General features: G+C 43.4%; 1 protein-coding gene across 1 annotated transcript in view; it reads right to left on the reverse strand.

Moving 5' to 3' along the window:
• Positions 1-1,243: 1,243 nt before the first annotated feature.
• LOC140741947 (protein SSUH2 homolog) overlaps positions 1,244-22,732 on the reverse strand; it is a 62,319-nt gene continuing 40,830 nt past the window's right edge. The window contains exons 8-12 of the mRNA XM_073072556.1: positions 18,887-18,969; positions 17,625-17,717; positions 16,235-16,340; positions 7,592-7,699; positions 1,244-4,025 (exon numbers count right to left, since the gene is read on the reverse strand). Coding sequence (XP_072928657.1) covers positions 3,885-4,025; positions 7,592-7,699; positions 16,235-16,340; positions 17,625-17,717; positions 18,887-18,969 — 531 coding nt within the window. The 3' untranslated portion in view covers positions 1,244-3,884. The remainder of the gene's footprint in view (positions 4,026-7,591; positions 7,700-16,234; positions 16,341-17,624; positions 17,718-18,886; positions 18,970-22,732) is intronic.

The raw sequence follows: 22,732 nt of genomic DNA on the forward strand, positions 1-22,732 counted from the left end.
TGAGGAAGTCAAGGATCCACTTGTAGAGGAAGGAAACGAGGCCCAGATTTTGGAGCTTGTTGACTAGTATATTATTATGATGGTGTTGAACGCTGTACTCAAGAAACAGCGGCCTGATGTAGGTGTTGCTATTGTCCAGGTGGTCTAAGGCTGAGTGGAGAGCCAATATAATTGCATCCGCTGTATACCTATTGTGGCGATAGGCGAATTGCAGCAGGTCCAGGTCCTTGCTTGGGCAAGAGTTCATTCTGGCCATGACCAACCTCTCAAAGCACTTCATCACAAACATGAGAGCAACTGGGCAATTGTTGTTGAGGCAGCTCACCCTGCTCTTCTTGGGCACTGGCATGATTGTCACCCTTCTGAAGCAGGTAGGAACCACTGATTGAATATTGTGTGAGATTGAATATGCCTTTGAACACTCCTGCCAGTTGACTGGCACAAGTTTTCAGTGCCCTACCAAGTAGACCATCAGAGCCTGACACCTTGTGAGGGTTTACCCTTTTGAAAGATTTTCTGACATTGGCCTCCGAGATAGAGACACTGCAGGGATTCATACAGGTGTAGTTTTATTCTCTCTATCAAAGCATGTATAAAAAGCATTGAATTCAACACAGCCATTTGTGATGTTAGGTTTCACTTTGTAGGAAGTAATGGCCTGCAAACCCTGCCAAAGGTGACTTGCATCAGATTCCATCTCTAACTTCAATTGAAATTGTTTTCTCGCTCTTAAAATAGCCTTCCATAGGTCGTACCTGGATCACTCCTCTTGAATGCCACAGATCTAGCTCTCAGCAGACTATGAATCTCCTGGTTCAGCCATGGCTTTTGGTTTGAGTTTGTCATGCATCTCAATTCTATTTAATCTCCATTAAATGATATTACATCAATTAAAGACTAGCTATGTTTGTCACATATACATGGAAAGATACAGTGGAATGTGTTATCTGTGGTAACGACCAACGCAATCTGAGGATTGTGCTAGGGGCAGCCTGCAAATGTCGCCATGCTCCTGGTGCCAACTTAGCATGCTCACAACTCACTAACTCTAACCATACGCCTTTGTGGAATGAATCAAAGCACCCGGAGGAAACCCATGTAGTCACGGAGAGTATGTACAAACTCCTTACAGACAGCGGCAGGAATTGAACCCAGGTCACTGGCGCTGTAATAGCCTAACGCTAAATGCTAAGCTGATTTATATTCCTATACACAAAAATATTTAAAATTTTTAGAATCAAAATTCAAAGTTCAAAGTAAATTTATTATCAAAGTACATATATGTTACCATGTACAATCCTGAAACTCATTTTCTTTTTATTTTCATATTGGAAAATAGAATTGTATTGGAAATTGAATTTTTATGTATAAAATTGATGAACTATAATTCTATTGGTGGCTTGCCAGCACCTTTGGTTGGAAAGCATGATGTCAAACATTCCACATATAGCACAGAAACAAGCCTTTTGTCCGTTCCCCCCGCCCAAATCTGTGCCAACCACTCATTTACACTAATGCTATATTATTCCCATCTTTTATTCTCCCTACATTGCCATCAAGTCCCTCTCCAGAGTCTACCACTTACCCCAAACTAGGGGAGATTTCTAGCAGCCAGATAACACGCAATGGGAGAAACCCATACATTGGGAGAGCGTGGAAACTCTGCATGGACAGCACTGGAGGTCAGGATTAAAACCAGGCTACTGTTCCTGTGTAGCAGCAGCTCTGCACCTGCACCACTGAAAACATCTTCTTTTAAAGGTGAGAAGATTCAAAATGAAGAAGTGCATGGAGATCTATCTTTAATATATTAAGGAATAGGAGGAGTTCAGTTCAGATGTTGGCTAGGGTGAAAGTAATTAGAAGATGGGGATTAACCATATGGGATATAATCTAGACCCTATTTCAAAATCCTGTTTTCTACCTTTACTGTATTTAGTTTTCCATAAACGTCAATAGCGTCTTTCCAAGAGCGACAGGCAGAGGAACAGATCAAGAGCGAGGTTTTGGGAAGCCATGGGTGACTTCAACTCCTCTGGTGTTGCCTGGTGCCTCCTTAATGTGAAAAGTTTAGATGGAGTGGAATTTATTAGGTGTGTCTAGGAAGAATTCCTGACACAGGATGTAGACAGGCCGATTAGAGGAGAGACCATACTGTAGCTGATGCCAGGTGTCAGGTCTCTCGGTGGATGAGCATTTTGGAGAGTGACAACAACTTCCTGCCATTTACTATAGCCGTGGACAGGGATACCATTTTATACAAAAAATGCACATTTTATTATAGTAAGTATTTACATTTCTCCATATTATTGCTTTGAGTTTTTAAATGGATAGATATTTTACTTTAATACAGATATAACACATTTATAGTTTTATTCTGACATATAGTGTGTATAATATCTACATATTTTTACCCTATACAAATACATATATACATTGTTTATATGTTTGTGTACGTTAAAGATACTTTGAATAATATGTGAATCATCGTTTCTCTTTCTCACCATGCTGGTTCAGAATAAGATCTGAGTTAGCGAACAGTAGTAATCCTGGCAGCATTCTCCTGTTAATAGCTGGGCTCCCCAACACATCCACACCTGGATTCTGGTTGGTATCACAATACATTTCAGCTCACGAACCTTGGTTAATGGTTTCCCTGGAAACCTAGCTGCTGATGGGAGTCAGTCACATGTCAGGCCTTGACTACCATATATCATTTGATGCCTTTCTGAGGTTTTTAATATGGAGGCGCAGTTTTGATAGCAACATGGAGTCAGGCACAGGAACTAACAAATTTTTTTTGCATTATCCTTCAGGTGGGTGTCGGCTGGTTTGCCTACGGTAATGGTTGAGAAAGCCTTCTTACAATGGGGTGGGGTCATCTGTTAGAAAAACTCAGGGGGCGGTCAAGCAGCATCTGTGGAAGGAAAAGAATCATCAACATTTTGGACCCTGATGCAGGGGTTTGACCCAAAACACTGACAATTCCTCTCCTCCCATGGATGCTGCTCGATCTGTTGAGTTGCTCCAGCAGATTATGCATTGAGTCATCTTCCTTAAGTGTTACTGGCCATCACTCCGAGTCCTGCTAGGAGATTGTCAGGCTTCTGAAGGGTACCAGTAGCTAAATATTGACTCTCCATCCAATTTTCTGCTGTACAATCCAACTGTGCATGGTTAACAGCAAAGGAAGACCAGCCTTATCAGTTAGCTGTTTGCCAATGCTTGGCATCATCTCCACAAGTGCACTGTGGGATAATTAGCAGCCTTACCACCAATGCTCAGATTAAACATACATTTAAAAAAGAAAATCACAGCCAGAGCTGTATTCAGGTGTCAATACACTGAGATGTGAGGGTGGGGTAGAGGGGCAGGGAAGCAGTGAGGTATTGGTTTATGAATAAATGAGTGAAACCCTGATTAATTCCTTGCCTCTCTAGGCCAATAGGAACACTTTAATGGCGAGTGATGAAGTCTAGTGGCTTTGTTGATTTGTATAGTTGCAGCAATCAGATTTGGCAGCGCTGTACTTTTTCCAATATATTTTAAATATGGAAAGTGAAACTGTATGTTCCAGAGAGCATTTGAAAATCTAAATACACATTTTTATGAAGCCTCTTAGAATAGTCTAGCTGTGACAAAAGGCAGCAGTTATTTTGCAGGGAAAGGATGCAGTCATAGTACCCAAATCTTACACGTCAGTGGGATGTCTGACGAATTCTTCTGCTAGTGTTAATGGAGGGGAACAAACGTGATGCTGAAACACAGCAGTTCAGCTCTCATTCTTCTAAGTAACGCCACTGAACATCCTCACCTATCTCCATGCTCCGAGTGAGCTGAGTCAGACAGATGACTGTCCATTGAAAGACACTGGAGGGAAGGGATCAGAGAATGTTGCAGCGACACTTGCCGGGATAGTCTGGAGCGTAGACATTGTCTTCTGTGCCGTACACAAAGTAACTGTGCTCCTGACTTTTCCATTGGAAGAGCACTTTGGTCACGGGAATCAGTTCAATAGTTTGCCGCTGAAATGAAGGAGAGATGGTATAATTAAATTGCGCTGTATTAGGCATAGTTTAATCCATTCAATCCCAAGTCCACACTGCAGGAAAGGTAGGAAACTTTTCTCTATATTGGAGATAAATAAAACCAGAGAATAAGATGGAAGAGATTTAGAAGGGATGTACTTAGAATGCATTGCTTGAGAGACTGGTTGGAGCCACATCACTGAAAGCCTTTAAGGACTGTTTAGATGACACTTGAATGGATTAGTTAGAGATGGCCAAGGACCAAGTATGAGGATGTGATGAAAGGTGATCCAGAGCAAATCCAGATAGCTCATCGGAGGTCCGGATCGAAGCCCGAAGGCCGATCATAAGTCCAATTGTGGCTTGATGACTAGAGCTTGGGTCTGTAATCTCTGCAATTCCACTGAGGAAGTTGGGGCCCAATGGCTGCAAATGCGCGAGTCCTGTGAGGACAAAGAAGATGACCTGTCCTGGAGTTAGGTGACTGCACGTGCATGGATTGGTGAGTGGGACGGACAAATGGGGCTTGTTTCGATGTCGTTGTGTTCTGTGTCGCTCTGCCGAGTATTGTGGGGGCTCTGCGTTGGTGCTGGAATGTGTGGTGACATTTGTGGCCTGGTCCTCACAATCCTCACTTCCTCGATCAGAGTTGAAAGATCTGAATCGACAAAGACATTGCTCTTCAGAGAGGTATGATCCAACTCCCAATGTAGGCTTTGTAAATAAAAATGTCTGTGCCCTTGACCCAAGGTTTTCAACCTTCCCTTAATCCACCCTATTTTTCCTGAAGCCTCTGGACCTGGAGCGCTGCCTCGATGTCACCACCAGGACATCTATTAAAACAGAGTTCAGCAGCTACATACAGCAAAAAATACACCTAGATTCTGTGGACCTGTGGAAGTGCGTAAGCAATCCACTGTCAATGCTGAGGTCACTTTGTTAAGTCATTTAATGTTGGTGAACTGTCCCCTTAATTTGCAAGTTAACCAAGAGCATATTATTCTCCCGAGACTGTTCCACAACAGATATTGTCTGGAACAGTGAGAGCCAGTTTATGATGGTGTGGGCAGAAATTGCTGGACAACTAACATTATCTTGGGTGCCATAGTAGCGTGACACTATCCTATCTCAGGGCGTCAGAGTTTGGAGTTCAATTCCCACGTCACCTGTACGTTCTTTCCACGTGCACGTGAGCCTGGTCCGGGTGTTCCAGGTTTTGTCCGTACCGGTTAGTAGGTTAATTGGTGACTGTAAATTTTCCTGTGATTAGGCTGGGATTAAATCAATGGGTTGATAGGCGGTGTGGCTCAGTGGGCTGGAAGGGCCTGTTCTGCACTGTATCTCTAAGTAAAAAAATTCATATACAGTATCAGAGAAACAGTAAATGCCTTGTCCACATTTATGAATGGTATGACTTTACTCGTGAGTGTTTGCAAATGTGACCCTCAGATCTGTACTGGGACCTCATATATGGACATGGATGGTGGGTTACCAAGTCTGCAGGTGACAAAGACTGGTGGCATTGTGGGTAGTATAAAAAGTTGCCAAAGCATATAATGGGGTACACACTCAGTGACCACGGTTCACCTGCTTGTTAATGCAAATATCTAATCAGACAATCATGTGGCAGCAACTCAATGCGTGAAGGCATGCAGACATGGTGAAGAGGTTCAGTTGTTGTTTAGACCAAATATCAGAATGGGGAAGAAGTATGATCTAAGTGACTTTGACTGTGGGATGATTGTGGTTGGAGTATCTCAGACACTACTCACCTGGAGTTTTCACACATAACAGTTTCTCGAGTTTACAGAGAATTGTGCAAAAACAATAAAAACATCCAGTGAGTGGCAGCTCTGTGGGCACAAATGCCTTGTTAATGAGAGAGGTCAGAGGAGAATGGTTCGAGCTGATAGGAAGGCAACAGTAACTCAAACCACGTGTTATTGCAGTAGTGGTGTGCAGAAGAGCATCTCTGAATGCACAGCATGTTGCTCTTGAAGCGGATGAGCTACAGCAGCAGAAAACCAAAACCACACAGAAATATACTCAGGGGCCACTTTATTAGGAACAGGAAGTAAGTGTGAATAGTTGCACTTTGAGATGAAATGTAAGAGGAAATTACAGAGTCAATGGTAGTATCCTCAATAGTGTAAATGTGGGTTTATGTCCATTGCTGTCTGAAAGTGGCCAAACAAGTTGATAGAGTGGTAAAGTGGTGGCATGCCTGCCTTTAGTAGTCAAAGCACTGAGTTTATGATTCAGGGAGTTATGTAGGCTGTATAAAACTCTCATTTACAGCACTTCTAATGCATTCAACTCGGGGTGGCGCATTATGGGAACAGTGTAAAGGCTTTGGAGAGGGTGCAGAAGTTCACCTGGAAGCTGACTGAATTAGAGGACATGTGCCATGAAGAGGGGTTAAACCAACTAGGGTTGTCTTCTTCAGTATCAGATCTGAATGAAAATGATAGAGTAGACAGTCAATATCTTTTTCCCAGGGTGGAAATGTCTAATACCAGAGAGCATAAATTTAAGGTCAGAGAGGATTAAGTTCAAAACAGATGTGCGGGGCAAGTTTTTAATTACACAGAGAGTAGTGGGTGCTTGGATTTAGATGTGATGGGGGGTGTGGTTTAAGAGGCTCTTGGGCATGTGAATGTGCAGGGAATGGATGTCTTATGTTCTGTGCAACACTGGCCACATGGCAAAGCTGGAAATTGGACATCACACTAACCACCAATCTGTGGAACAAAGAAGGCAGAGAAAGTCAAACACATCTGTATATACAGCTTTGCACAGCTGGCCAGATGAAGACTTGGCATGGAATTATGAATGGGTTGGACTGGAATACAACCTGTAGGCTTCCTACCTGGATCCAGTCTCCATGATAGGTAGGCTGGGTAAAGATATCTTTTGGGACTGGTGGGATGGGCATGTTGGGGGCTGGTTATTGAGTAACTTATTGGGCCTGGAAAGATATTTAACTTAAGGATTCAGCCATCTTCACCTGCTGGATTTCTCACCATTTAAGTGGAAAAGCAGGGGGGTATATTGAAGTATTTACTAGACCAATTTGTTGATCATCTGTCACCTGTCTCACTCCTATTAAAACCTGAAGTGAGCAGGTTTCTGCAGTTTAAATTCCTGTTTAAGATGTTTTGAATTTTAACTTCCAAACTTACCTCAATCCACTCCATTTTAGGAGTTAAAAAAATCACTCTTTTAATACCAGTTCACTGATTCTGTATTCACTGTTCACTGTGTTGGCACGTGGCCAAGTGGTTAAGGAGTTCGTCTAGTGATCTGAAGGTCACTAGTTCGAGCCTTGGCTGAGGCTACGTGTGTGTACTTGAGCAAGGCACTTAACCACACATGCTCTGCGACGACATCGGTGCCAAGCTGCTTGGGTCCTAATGCGTGGAGAGGGGAGACTTGCCCAGGCTTGCACCCTGGAAACTTTCCAACGCACAAATCCATGGTCTATCGAGACTAACGGAGGCCTACTACTATTACTACTGATTCCACATTGAGTTCCACACAGCAGATTCATTGCTCATTCCCACCTGTTGGAGGATACACATGGTTCTTCCAAACTTGTCCTGGTGTTCCTGAACTCCACGGTGGGAGATCTGATCAATTAGAGAGTCCGGAAAACCGACTATGGGATAAACCTAAGAGATCAAACCATGGTAAAGGAATATGTATTAGTAATATGTACCAATGCAACTATTGTTCAGTTATACTTTCAATCATCTCTTAAGATTGTAAATATCCCGAGCTGGATAAAGGATATAGATAGTGATTATAGAAAGTGTGTATCAAAGCTTCTGCATGGAGTCAAAAGCCCAAATCTCCTAGCTGATGCTTTTCTGTGTTTCAAAGGTCCAGTTAAGGTTGAAGAGAATTATATAGGTTAGATAAATGGGAGAGTCACCTTTTCAGTTAACTAGAACGATACTTTATACATCAACACTCATAACCATTCATGGGCAAGGTGGGTTCTGAAGTGCAATACAAATACTTCTGTTTTCACTCTTGTAGGGAATGTGGTAGGCTTGCTGTGCACAGCAGTTGGACGTCAAGGTAATGGAGAGTGCGATATAAGATTCCAGTAGTCCCTTTCTAAATAGCACTATGATAGCCAGTGTGCAGGGTTTTGTCACATGTGCCTTGGAGTTCATCCCTGCAGTACACTAAGCTTACCACAAAGAGACATGGTTTATTGAGGAACACCCCAACAACAGCACACACACAAGATGAAAATGTGCAGTGGGACGTTCTGCTCCATGGGCAACTATGGCTTAAGTACACATGGTAATATCACCACGTCACATCACATGATGAAAGAGTTGGTGTTTAATTTAAATACAGTGTTGTACCAATGCCCTAATTATTATACATTGCCAGAAACTTTAGAGTTAATGGTTTTGCTCTGGCTCAGCCAGCTGAGAGGATCTCCAACTGTGCAGCCTCCCTTAGGGTATCAGGACTCTACCCATGGGGCAAGGTGCCTCCAACTGATCCACAGTCTCAAGGCCCAATAACTACTCAAACCCTCATCAGCTGAGAAACCATTCAGCAAAATCTATTTTGTTGTCTTCTCTAACTGCCCTGAAATGGAGGAATAATGCAAGGGAAATATTCTCCCTGCTTCCATCCTATCAAGCCCTCTTAAGAATTTTAAATATTATATTGTAATTATTTCCCAATCTTCTAAAACTTAGAGAACAGAATCAACTCAATCTTTCCTTGTGTGACAGACACAGTCTGGCGAACCTTTTCTGCAACCCCTCTATCGCAAGTACATCCATTCTCGGGTAGGTAGACCAAAACTGTACGCAGTACCCAAGGGGCAGCAAATGTTAAACACAAGAGATTCTGCAGATACTGAAAATCCAGAGGAACACACACAAAATGCTAGAGGAACTCAGCAGGGCAGGCAGCATCCAGGAAGGGGATTAAATAGTTGATGATTAGGGCCAAGACCCTTCATCAGGACTAGAGACTCATTGAGGTGCTAATTGCTTTTATAATTTATGCTCAAAGACGTATCCCAGCCTCTGAGGGTCTTAGTGATGTACAGGCGAATGTAATCCTTCTGCAGTCACAGAATCATGAGAACAATTGGCTAATCAGGAAAGAATCAGACTATTTAGGACATAACGTGTCATTGCAACTCCAGAAAGCATGTGTTCATAAAACAAAGCTGGGTAGCTGCAGGTAAGGAGGTTTATGCTCTAGTCAAAGATTCAAAGTACATTTATTATCAAAGTATGTATGCAGTATACAACCCTGAGATCAAACTATTAAATCTGCAGCCTTGCTCTTCAATTAATCTGACTGGTTCTAGTAGCTGGAGATACAGAGTCGAATGTACTTCCTAAGAAGGTTGGCGTCATTCAATGTCTGTAGTGAGATGCTGAAGATGTTCTATAGGTCAGTTGTGGAGAGCGCCCTCTTCTTTGTGGTGGCGTGTTGGGGAGGAAGCGTTAAGAAGAGGGACGCCTCACGAACCGATCCACAGCAAATACCATCTCATTGGCTTGGCACTCAGCTGTGGAACAACTGGACAGCAAAGGGGCATACATCAGGAAGCACTTTATCGACTACACCTCAGGATTCAATACCATCATCCCCTCAAAACAAGCGACAGGTTACTATCGATGCAATGCTCCTCAGACAGGATGAAGAGGTCAATACTCCCCAATGCCATTAGGCTTTACAATTCTACCACCAGGACTTAAGAACTTTTTAAAGCTATTATTAATGCTTTTTGAGATGGTGATTTAGATGCATATCATATTTTTTTTTACTGAGTTAAGTATTGTATGTAATTAGTTTTGCTACAACAAGTGTATGGGACATTGGAAAAAAGTTGAATTTCCCCATGGGGATGAATAAAGTATCTATCTATCTATCTATCTATCTAAGAGGCCACAGATGCCAGAATCTGTAGCAACATTCTGTCTGCTGGGAAAACTCAGTGACTCAAGCAGTATCTGAGGAGGGGGAAGGAGTTGTTGACATCTCCAGTCAAAACTCTGCATCAATTTCTTTCCCTCCTCAGGTCTATAAATATGATCAGTACATGATCTTCCTTAATCGCAGCCACCCAGCTTGGGTTTCTGGAGTTGCAGTGTCCTGAAACGGTCTGATTCTTTCCGGAGAAACCAATTGTTCTGATTGTTCTGTGACTGCGGAGTTCACGTTCACCAGGACATGACTCAGGCTGGCATCGAGAGATGGAATACATCTTCCAACATCAATCAGTATCACGGCGAGTCTGCCTCTTCAGTATTGTGTACCGTTTCGGTCTCCTTACCTGGGAAAGGGGGTGCTTGCGATGAAAGGGATGCTGCAATGTTCACCAGACATACGATGGGAGATTGAGTCCACTATTTCTCTGTACTCTGGACTTCAGAAGAATGGGAAATGCTTGCATTGTAATATTTAAAATTTTTAAGTGGGTTTGATAATGATGGAAGCAGGGAGGATATTTCTCTGGCAGAGGAGTGCAAAACTACAGGGTTGCTATTTCAGGACAATTAGAAAAAGCAACAAATAGATTTTGATGGATGGTTACTCAGCTGATGAGGGTGTGCTGCTAATAACACCACGGTTATGATTGGAGATTCAGATTTATTTATCACATATACATCCAAACATACAGTGACATGCATCACGTGCGTCAACACACGCCGCTGGGGGTAGCAGATGTCACCACGCATTCCAGTGCCAACACAGCACACCCACAGTACTCTGCAGAATAACACTGAACAGCAATAAAACAGCAACAGAAAGACTTGCCTGTTCCACCCACACACATACACAGATCTTCACCCCCAGGACACAGTCTTCAGCCTGCATGGACTCGGACCGAAAGGCATTGGGCCTTTGACTTTCCCAGCAGACTTGCAGACTCTAGCTCTGGCCAATGGGCAGACAGCGTCGTGGACCTATGCTGTCTAAGTGTTTAGTCATTTCTTACTGATAAATTGTTACATAAATATAGTCCCTATACTGTCTAAGTGTTAAGCCTTTATGTCCATGAACATTCAGTTTAGTGCTCGAGGGAGGAGTGGGGAACATCGTGATGAGATCTCACTGTAATGTTTTGTAACTCCAAAACATAAAAACTAATTGAAAGAAAAAGATGGGAACCCAGGAGACCAGGTCTTAGTTTCGTTTTTACATAAAACCCAAAATGAACGATTTAAACAAATAAAGAATGCTTACTTAGACAATATATTTACAATATTACTGAAATATTAAATATACAACACTCTGCCCTGCTTGGGTATAAACTCCAACTCATCTCAACTGGTAGACGCAGTATACTGTATAATACAACTACTATACAGACATCTACAGTATAGTAAATTTTAAATTGTCCCATTCAGGCCTGAAGATTTAATCACCATGGAGGATTTCTTACTCTTGCGGGATAATATCTTCCCTAACAAGGGTTGGGGGTGGAGGTGAGGTGGTAGTCACTCTGCTTGTGCTGATGCTCCTTCAAAAAAAAGAAACACATTATTGACCACAGCATCTGCAGTGTATTTTGTGTTTCCAAAAACAAAGAGCCCATTATTGTGATAAAGCCCTTTGAGTGTTTATGGTGAGAAACACTTTGGACTCTTCTTTCATTCCCATCTGTAGGTAGGCCTCAGCCAAGTATTGCTGAAGTATTTTCCTCCGGAAAGGTTTGTGGAGATATCCTCTACCCCGGGCAGAGGGTTTTGATCTACTTTCATACTGGGTTGATGGTGACCTTAAAACCACCACAGATCCTGACAGACCCATTCTTCTCGGCTACTGGGACTACTGGCATTGCCCATGGGCTCCACTCAACCTTGGAAAGAATCCCTTCAGCCTCCATGTGATCTAGCTCACTGGCTACTTTATCACGGATGGTATAAAGAACCGGACAGGCTTTGTAAAACATGGGTGTGGCATTTTCATTTACTACAATTTTAACCTTGATATGTTTGAGTTTTGAACACTGTTGTGTTATCATCCAGTACCTTTCTTAATTCACCCAGTTGACTATTACAGGGGATGTGGCATGAAAATGGTGAATGGATCTCCAATCAAGTTGTAATTGTCTTATGGCCCCACAATGCTGGACCTCCTCCTTTTTAATCATACACCAGTCTAATGTGGCTTGTTAGTTGTTGTATTTCACTGTTATGAATGTCATTCCAACAGGAGTTATATTTTCTCTCTAGTACAAGTTGTTAGTTGGATATCTGCAGGCTTCAATTCAGTATCTTTGAAATGCTGTTCTGGTGTAAGCCACGTTGCTTGTTTATTGTTCTCACATTTTAAACCTCAAGGCTGTATCACTCTCAGGATTATCAAGTGTGCAGATTAGTGCTCTTTTTGAAACTACAATTTGACTTTTTATCTTTATCTCTTCCCTATGCAGTCCATTTATTTTTGTCTGCCTGACATGCTCTTTATATGTGTCCTACTTTGTTGCATTTTCTGCAAGTTTTGCCTTTAACCCTGCATTTGGTATGTGAACCCCTGTTGCAACCATGAGACAATTTGTTTGGCCAGGCAGGTTTCTGTTCAGACGTATGCTGAAATGGCCTCCCCATCCTTTTGACTCCTGTTATGAAGCCTAAAGCATTCTGCAATTTGAATTTGTCTTCCTCCTGTCTCTTTTAAAAACTCCACCATGGCCGTCCCTTCAAAAGAAGCACGTGCTATGCTGTTTACTTATCAACCGTTTTTCGCTGCATTTTCTTTTTTAACTGAAATGTCTCACTGCACTTCAACATCTAGGTAATCGTCTCGGGTTCATTTAAACAGTCGCCATTGTTGTGTTTTGCAACTCCAAAACACAAGAACAATTGGAAATGACGGGAGCTCTGGAGAAAGGTGTCTTAGTTTTGCTTTTACTTTAAGTGAGGCACACGAGTATCACAAGTACTTAGACCAGGGTTTCTCAACTGGGGTTCTACGAGAGATCGTGATAAAAAAAAACACATTGTTTTTTGAACTTTGCGCAATGCGCAATGCTAGTGCTCACAGTGGTGGGCAGTGACTGAGCAGACCAGAAAACAATCTTGTAAGAGATCTCTCAGCCCAGTACAGCAGTCCACAGTAGGACTGTGTTCATTCTCAGTTCTTGGCGCAAGGTAAGGGAAGCTGTTAATAACTGGTGAGCGCTGTATCACACGGAGGGGAGGAGGACGGCAGGCTGATGGGGAGCGTTAAGTGCCTTTTCTGAGCATGGAATGGACATGCCCAACTTTGGCTGTGACACCAGCCTCTCCCTCCCAAATTACCTCCACCAGCTTCCCCTTACAGTTTGACAACCGACTTATGGGAGCGAACAAACTTGATTGGTGTAGAAAAAAATTGGAGGGAAATGTTCATTCTAAAAACACTCCGTGTGGTGATTTTTGAAGAGGAGGTGTGTGATGGAAGAGGAGGATTCTAGGCCTAGGCCTACGGACAGTTCTGATAAGGTTAATGATGAAGAATTACAATTTTCTGAGTCATTTCACTGCACTAGTGCAACAACAGACAACAAGTCTGTCTCGTTTTACAGAAGTATAGAAGTGTATTTATACAACAAATACACAAAGTACAAACATTAAGTATTTATTGGACAGTGAATAAATTAAAATTAAAATATGATTACTACTATCTACTAAACAGTTAATTCCCTGGGGGGCCTACCACACTCAGAAATACCCCACTGTGCCCATTGTGACCGCAGGCTCCCTTTTCAAGGATAGCCGAGCACGAACGTATCCTCAGAAAAGGGGCAGGCAGTTGGCCCTGGCAGAGCCCTCGACTTTCCGCTGCCTCGACCGTGAATGGCCATCTTGACCAGGAGCAAGCCCACTGGGAGATCCTCCTCGCGACCCGCCCCCTTCCGTTCTCTGTGCCCATATATGAGGAGCACGGGGCTGAAATGAAACCAGAACCTGAGGAGCAGCCCCTTCAGATGCTCACACAGGGGCTGCAACCCCTCACACTCCATATCAGCGTGGTACACTGACTCCTCCCAGACACAGAATGGACAGGTGGACAGGGTGTCAGTGAACCTGCTTAAAGACCTGTTGTGCGGTACTGCCCCATGCCACACCTTCCAGCCCAGGTCCCCTGTGTACGGGTGAAAGGCCCCTGCATAAGGAGGTTTCCACTGGGGACCTCTTCTGCTGCCAGATGCCAAGGTGATTCTGGTTGGCAGTGTCCCCAGTGGAGAAAGTGCGTTGCCAGCGCATGCCATCTCGGGAATGGTCGCTATACAAGGTACCTCTGCAGGGTCCCGATGCAGAGAGCCCCCGGCTGTGTGCGCACACACACCAGTGACTGACCGCCCTCCAAAATCGAAAGACTCAGGACCTCAGCAGAGACCCAATGCCTCCTGTTGCCCCAGAACAAGTCTACCAGCCTCTTCTGGGTCCTGGAGACAAAAGCAGTGGGTGAGACTAAAGTAATCAGCTGGTGTCATATCTTTACAATGAAAGCTACTTATCAATGGGTTTCACATAGACTGGTGATCCAAGTTGTCCTTTTCCATTGTGCTTAGTCTGTGGCAAACAACCTGCAAATGTAGCAATGGCTCCAGCAAAATGGAAAAGACACTGAACTACAAATCACAGCCATATGACACCTAAAAGTGCTGATTATTTTCAATGACTATTTGAATCTCAAAACAAACAGATTAAAGCTTTTGAAAATAAAGTCACAGTCAGTAAAAAGATTCAGGAAGCAAATTATTAAGTAGCTTTCAGACCAGTTCACTTGAGGGTGTTTAAAAAAAAACTGTGTGAAAACATGGACAAAGAGCAGACCAGTTCCCTGCTAAATCCGGTGACTGAGCAGAGGAAGAGTTCTCAGCAGGGTGTTTGAGCTGAAAGGTGAATTACAGGAGTACTTCCAAAACAAATAGTAGGCCAGATTTTGCTAAGTGCTTTGAAGATGAAGAATGGCTGCAGAAACTAGACTGGGTGAGGGACTCTTTCTCTGAATCTTCCACTCAGCCTGAGAACTTGACTTTGAGAGAAGAGGAAGAACTTCGTGAGCTGCTCTCTGATCGTGCACTCAAGATGAGATTTACTGACCTCCCCCTGGACAAGTTCTAGATTTCTGTGAAAGAAGAGCATCCTGAAGAAAATAATGAACATTTTGCTGCAGTCTGCAACTTCTTACATGTGTGAACAAGCTTCTTCTTGTTTAACAAGCATTAAGAGCAAGGATCAAAATCATCTCATTTCAGTTGAAGGTAAAAACCATGTATGCATTTCTCAAGTTCGACCCAGAATCGAGAAATTTATTATGTTTGCCTTATGAGTTTTTAAAATTTATGAAAGAGAAAGAAAGAATAATTTCAAGAAAGGTAAACTAAGCTTAACTATCTGTTTTTCTCCCCCCAAAAAGATTGGCTAAAAATTCATTCCCTACTTAAAAGAGCATTGACAATTATTTTTGAACTTTATATTGCTGATCACACTAACGTACTGTGAGCTCTAGATATAATAATTTTCAAGCAGGGGTTCCCTGAGACCTGAAAATTATTTCAAAGGTTCTTCCAGGGTAAAAAGGTTGAGAAAATCTGATTTAAACAAATAAAGAATGCCTACTCAACAATATATTTACAATATGACTCAAATATTAAATACACTACACTTACAGCTCCACAGACCAGGGTTCAATCCTAATCTCCGGTGCTGTCTATGAGGAGTTTGCAAGTTCTTTTTCTGAATGCATGGGTTTACCCCTAGGTATTCTGGTTTCCTCCCACATCCCAAAGATGTGCTTGGAAGTTACCCAACTCCTGTAAGTTACCCCTACTGAGGGTAAATGGTAAAAAGAACCAAAGTGAGGTTGATGGGCATGTGTGAAGGACAATACATTGCAGAGTTACTGGGAAATGCATAGAGGAAGGTTGTCCTCAGGGAGTTGGAAGAGATTCGATGGGCCAAATGGCAGCCCTCTGTTTTGTTACAAGTACAAGAAATAAGAAAACAAATACCTGCAACTTACAAACTAATTAAAACAAATATAGATTACAACATTTTACAAGCTCAGTGAACCTTATACAACTGCATGTCAGGCTTCTACATTCAAGTCTCTGGAAAACCTTTGCCCTTGAGATGCCAGTTTCCTGAGGAGGAATCTGGTCTCTGACACTTGACTTTCATAAACCACAATGTACTGGTCAGCTGATGGCCCCCTCTTACCTGGTAGTTTTCATCAGCAAAGACATTCTGCCCCGTCACATTACTGAAGAGTGTCACAGGAAGTCCGATTTGTTGGTCAGCTACCTGTTCAAAGATGTTATTGGTCCTGGCCAAGCACAAGAAGGGAATTACTGATGGCTGACATGGTGTGATGCTAGTATGCCTCAATAAAACAGACTGCCTGCTTATCAACATGACACACTAGTACTTGCTGTGTTGTATCTTGCAGCAACAATAACAATGTTAAATAAAACAACGACAGATGGTGAAAATCAAAAATTAAAAAACAGAGAATGCTGGGAATTGGTCTCAGCAAGGCTCCAATCTGATGGCATGAACATTGATTTATCTGACTTCCAGTAATTTCTCCCCCTCCCTCTTCTATTCCCCATTCTGGTGTTCCTCTGACCTCTTCTCTTCTCCTCACCTGCCCATCACTTCCCTCTGGTGCCCTTCTTTCTTCCCTTTTCCCTCTCCTTCTGCAGTCCTTATCTCTTCCACCTATCACCTCCCAGCTTCTCAGTTCATCCTCACCCATTTCCCCCCCTCACCTGGCTTCACCTCTCACCTTCTAAGCTTTTACTCCCCCCCACCCCCCACCTTCTTATTCTGGCTTCTTCCTCCTTCCTATCCAGTCCTGGCGGAGGGTCTCAGCCCGAAACATCGACTGTTTATTCCTCTCCATGGATGCTGTCTAACCCGCTGAGCTCCTCCAGGGCTTTGTGTAGAAACACTCAGAAGCTCAGGCACCATATGTGGAGAAAGGTAAATCTTTCATCATACTAGGCGAACTAGGTGGATGACCTTCCAACAGAAAAAAGGTATAAGAAGGGTGAAAAGAACAAAAGGGGCTGAAACAGTCCGAGAGACAAGTCAGCACTGGTCTTGCTGAGAGGGGGAGATGAGGCCACATTCAATGCAACTGATCTTTCTGGGGGGATGTGAAGATGAGTAGGAGAGACAGAGAGAGAAGAACATTGGGATTCTGTAATTTAAAACAATGAATTTCTGGAGATCTGATCTAAGAGAGACTGCTGCAGATACCAGCTACAATCTGGGGCAGTATCCAGTATCTGGAGCGGTAGGGGAAATGGGGGCATGTGTACTAGCCTCAGCTAGAGGTCACCTCTCAGCGCCATGTGTTGGTAACCCAGTGCAAGTCGGCAGCACTAAATGCACAGAACACACCTCCTCTCATAATCCCATCAGCCTCCCAAACTGGTCGATTCAGTCACCTCAATATTCTCTTCTATTTATTGAAATTTAATAAAGAATATTAGTCAAAAGGTGCAATTTTGCTAGGACTTCTCAAAGTTAAGTTAGAACTATCCTATAATTATGCTCCTTTAAAATGCAATATGGGAAAATCAGATACAAGCTCGACACTTACCATCTTATTGTCAGTTGAATGTAGAACAGTAGCTGGCCACTGGTTTTGCAGACGTGGCAGGATCGAGTGCCTCGGCCTAGGCAAGGTCCACACCTGTAGAGGAGGAGACCGGTGTTACCTGGAGAAAGCTCAGTGTGAAGCACCACACTGTCGGCTCAATAACCTGTGGTGCATTTAGACAGGGTGTAAAGAAAGCCTTCATCAGTCAGGCACTGAGTACAAGAGGTGGAACGTTATGTTACAACTGTACAAGTTGCTGGTGAGACCACACTTTGGAGTACTGTGTGCAGAAAGGATGTCATGAAGCTAGGAAGGATTAATAAAAAATTCACAAGGGTGTTACCAGGGACTGGAGGGCTTGAGTTACGCAGAGAGGCATGGCAGTCTGAGGGTAGGAGGCTGAGTGGTGACTATATAGATATATAAAAATCATGAGCGGAATTAATTAAGTGAATGGTCACAGTCTTCTTCCTAGAACACGGGAAACTAAAACCATCCCTCTCCCATCACCACCAACAACCATCTGAGATCAGAGAGACACAAGAGTGCAGAAGATGGAAGCCGGAGTGAGAAAGCAAACTACAGGAGAGTTAAGCAGCACCTCTGGAGGCAGAGAGATGGCAAACATTTCAGGTTGGGACTCTAAATCAGGACCAGCTGAAAAACTGACTTGTTCCACACAGGAACAATAAGGCCCCACCAATGGAAATTCATCCTGCTGCCCAAACGCAGATTGTTAAGAAATAAAACATAGAAAACTATAGCACAATACAGGCCCTTTGGCCCAAGATCTTGTACTGACCTTTCAAAGATAAATCTAACCCCTCCATTTATCTATCATTCATGTGCCTACCTCAATGTCTGCCTTACTACCACCATCTGTAGCAGGGCATTCTTTGCACCTATTACTTTTCGTGTCAAAAAAAAACTACCGGACTTAACCTCCCTTCCCCATACTTCTCTCCAAAATTATGCCCCCTGCGTATTAGTCATTGGGCAACATCCTATTCTACGGAATCAATTATCTACTTCCAAGTCAGGACCTAATGTTGATTGGAATCTGCTTCAGTCCTGATGAAGGTTCTCAGTCTAAAACATCAATTGTTTATTCCCCTCCATAGATGCTGTCTGATTTGCAGAGTTCCTCTAGCATTTTGTGTGTTGATCCTGATTTCCAGCATCTGCAGAATCTCTTGTGTCTCTGTTCCTACTCCCTTTCTGTTTAAAAGAAAGACTTTTCTTCACTCGTTACTTTCACTTACCTTTTCGAGCCACTCCCTCCACACTGGATGCACCTCTTATTCCCGTGTGACAGCCCTCGTCCTCCGCATGAGAGACATTTCAGCTGTGTTCAGACAAGAACAACTTGGTGTCAGTGCCCGTTTGGGGATCAACTGGCCAGACATGCTGCTGAATTACCTGAGAATACATGTGGTTTCACAGCTCGAGAGACTTTCCCCTGGGTTAGGGAATCAAGAACTAGAGGGCACAGGTAGAGAGGAGAGATTTAATCGGAACCCGTATACGGAATGAGCTGTCAGTAGAAGCAAGCGAGGTAAGCATATTAACAACATTTAAAAGGTACTTGGACAGGTAGATGGTAGGGTAGATTTAGAGGGACACAGGCCAAAAGCAGGCAAAGGGGACCCGTTCAGATGGGAACCTAGCTCAGCCAGGCCATTTGGGTAGAAAGGCCTCTTTCCACCTGTATGACTCTATGCCTCTGCCCAGTGGGAGGCTCTTCTTGTGTTAAACAATAACTCAGGCATCAAGGAACAGACACAAGAGATCAGGGATGAGGGCAGTGGGATAGTTAGGAACCTGTACCTTTCCCGGAATCAAAGCCGGAGTTTTAAAACAAAACAGAAAATGTTGGAAATACGCAGCAGGTCAGGGGAATGAGTTCAAGAACTGCAGGGTGATGTTGTGACTCTATAAAACTCCGGTTAGACCGCACTTGGAATATTATGTTCAGTTCTGATCACCTCAATATCACAAGGATGCGGAAGCTTTAAAGAGGGTGCAGAGATTTACCAGGATGCTGCTTGGATTAGAGGGCATGCCTTATGAGAACAGGCTGAGCAAACTAGGGATTTTCTCTTTGGAGCAAAGGTGGATGAGAGAAGATGATAGATGTGTACAAAATGATAAGAGGCATAGATCGAGTGGGTAACTAGAGACTTTCTTCCACTGTGGAAATGGCTAGCACAAGGGGGGAATAATTTTAAAGTGATTGGAGGAAAGTATAGAGGGGGATGTCAGTGGCAGTGTTTTATTTTTATTTATTTATTTGTTGTATTTTTATTTATTTATTTGTTGTTGGGTTTTTTTTTTTTTACACAGAGAGTGATGAGTATGTGAAACACCCTGCCGGGTGGTGGTAAAGGCATTTAAGAAACTCTTTTTTGGGTACATGGATGATAGGAAAATGGAGAGCTACATGGATTAGATTGATCTTAGAGTAGGTTAAAACTTTTGGTCAGCACAACATCATGGGCTGAAAGGCCTGTACAGTGTTGTAGTGTTCTGTATTCTAGGTCAGGCAGCAACTGCGGGGGAAAAAAAGTTAACATTTCAGGTAATTTCTATTCTAAAGAAGGGATTTCAACTTAAAACATCAGCTTGTTCTCCTCCACACAACCAGAATGATGAGGGTTTTCCTCCATCTTCAGGTTTTATTTTCTATTTCCAGCATCTGCAGTTTCTATTTGGTCTTTTGAAAGCTAGAGAGTAAACCAGCCCATCAGGTGGAATCGGTCTGCTCAGTCAGATTAAAAAGGGCCCCACACATTGGGAATCTTGCCAAATCCACAAGGCATTACTGTTGCATCAATATCCTGAAGTCAGCAGAATCTCAATGAAGCCAGTCACACAAACACACACAAAGTGCTGGTGGAACGCAGCAGGCCAGGCAGCATCTATATGGAGAAGTGCTGTCGACGTTTCGGGCCGAGACCCTTCGTCAGACCCTTCACAACCCTCCACCAGCGTTTTGTGTGTGTTGCCTTGAATTTCCAGCATCTGCAGATTTCCTCGTGTTTATACAAACACCATGCCTACTTGAGCAGGTCAATGGCCAGGTGTCGTCTGGTAAGTAACTCACCTCTACTAGGCACAAGCCTGGGGTGTGAATAAACAGGATAACTTTCAAAACAGCATAAGACCATTGAGTCTGCTACACTATTCAATTATGGCTGATTTATTATCCCTCTCAACTCCATTTTTCCTGCCTTCTCCCTGTAAACTTTGACACTCTTACTAATCAAGAACCTATTAAGCTCTGTTTTAAATATACCCAATGACTTGGCCTCCAATGATGTCTGTGGCAATAAATTCCACAGATTTACCACCCTTTGGCTAAAAAAGTTCCTCCTCATCTCTGTTCTAAAGAGACGTCCTTGTATTCCGAGCCAGTGCCTTCAGGTTCTAGATTTCGTCACTATTGGGAACATCCTTGTCTTGGCACCATCCCGAGCAAGGCAGCCACCCACCACTCTGAATATTCATCCCCTTCATCACCAGCACACAGCAACTGCTGTAAGCAGCAACCACAAAACCTGCCGTGGTTACTCACCCAGCCTACTTCAACAGCACCTCCCAAATCTGTGACCTTATGAGGTTTAAGAGGCATGGGAACACCACACTGGCAGGTTCTCCTCGCAGTCACTTGCTCTCCCAGCTTGGAAACCCATCACAGGTTGTACTTCATCACTGGGGTAAATTCTAGAGTTCCTACAACTCCCACACGGAGCGAGCACCTTCACTAGGAGGAACGCAGTGGGTCTAGAAGGTGACTCACCGCCACCATTGCATGGGCAGCTAGAGGCTGGTGAAGAATGCTGGTCTCGCCAGTGATGCCCCAATCTCAAACACAAAGACAATAAAAAGTTGTATTTAATTCAAATTCTACAACTGCTGACATGCATTCTCACTGATCGATGTTGTGAAAATAGTTGTTTTGTGGCATCAGTACAGTGCTACACATAAAATATTCTATAAATTGCAATGAGACACACCCTCCGTTGGCCAGGGTCCACCACGGACGTCACGCAGGCCAGGGCAGCATGGCTCCCCCTCTCCACACAGGAATGGTAGAGATTCATACAGTTTGGCACCAGAGACGTTGCAGCAGCTGCCAGTCAATGTAGTGCTCAACGTGGGTCTGCCTTGGAGACGCCAGCTCCAGGTTTTTCCACAGGGTTTACTCAAAGCCTCCTCCATGAGTGGGTGTAGCCACAAGGCAGCAGAGGTTTGAGCTTACAGGTTTCCTTTTCCTAGATGCACTACCAACCATGGCTGACGAGTCCCATCTGCCCAAAGCTACTGGTTTTAAGGCGTCAGTAACCCACCTTCGCCCCTTCTCGTCAGTAGAAATGGTTCTGCCAGGCTTAGTAGCTGAGTTACATGTGAAGGCCAGGAGCTGGACTTGGTTGTCAGAGGTTATCTGGGATGCACACCATTTAATAGGTAGTGGGAGCCTGTCCCTGCTACCTTCCCGGCCTATAACAACCCTAGGGAATCAAATTACAATAAGAAATATGTATTTAAAAAATGAAATAAGTAATAGAAAAAGAGAACAAAAACAGTGAGGTAATGTTTATGGGTTCATTGCCGTTCAGAAATCTGATGGCAGAGGGGAAGAAGCTGTTCCTAAAACATTGAGTGTGTGTCTTCAGGCTCCTGTACCTCCTCTCTAATGGTAGAAATAAGAAGAGGGCATGCCCTGAAAGCAAGGGTCCAAATGACAGATGCCACCTTTTTGAGACATCACCTCTTGAGGAAGCCCTCAATGGGGGGAGGCTAGAGCCTATGAAGAAGCTAGCAGAGATTACAACCCTTTACAGCATCTTTCGATCCTCTGCAATGATCCCTCCATACAAGAGTGATGCAATCAATTAGAATGCTCACCATGGTACACATGTAGAAATCTGCTTCAGTCTTTGCTGACATATCAATCGCCTCCGTCTCAAAATAAAATATAGTCACTGGCATGGAACTGCAGTAGAACTCCAGTGATACCTGCTGCAGGGTTCTATATAGGTCAGTATCAGTGGTTAGGATAAGTTCATCACAAAGTGCATTTACTTTCCACATAAAAGACAATATTC

This window comes from Hemitrygon akajei, chromosome 19 (assembly GCF_048418815.1).
Source record: "Hemitrygon akajei chromosome 19, sHemAka1.3, whole genome shotgun sequence".
NCBI lineage: Eukaryota > Metazoa > Chordata > Chondrichthyes > Myliobatiformes > Dasyatidae > Hemitrygon > Hemitrygon akajei.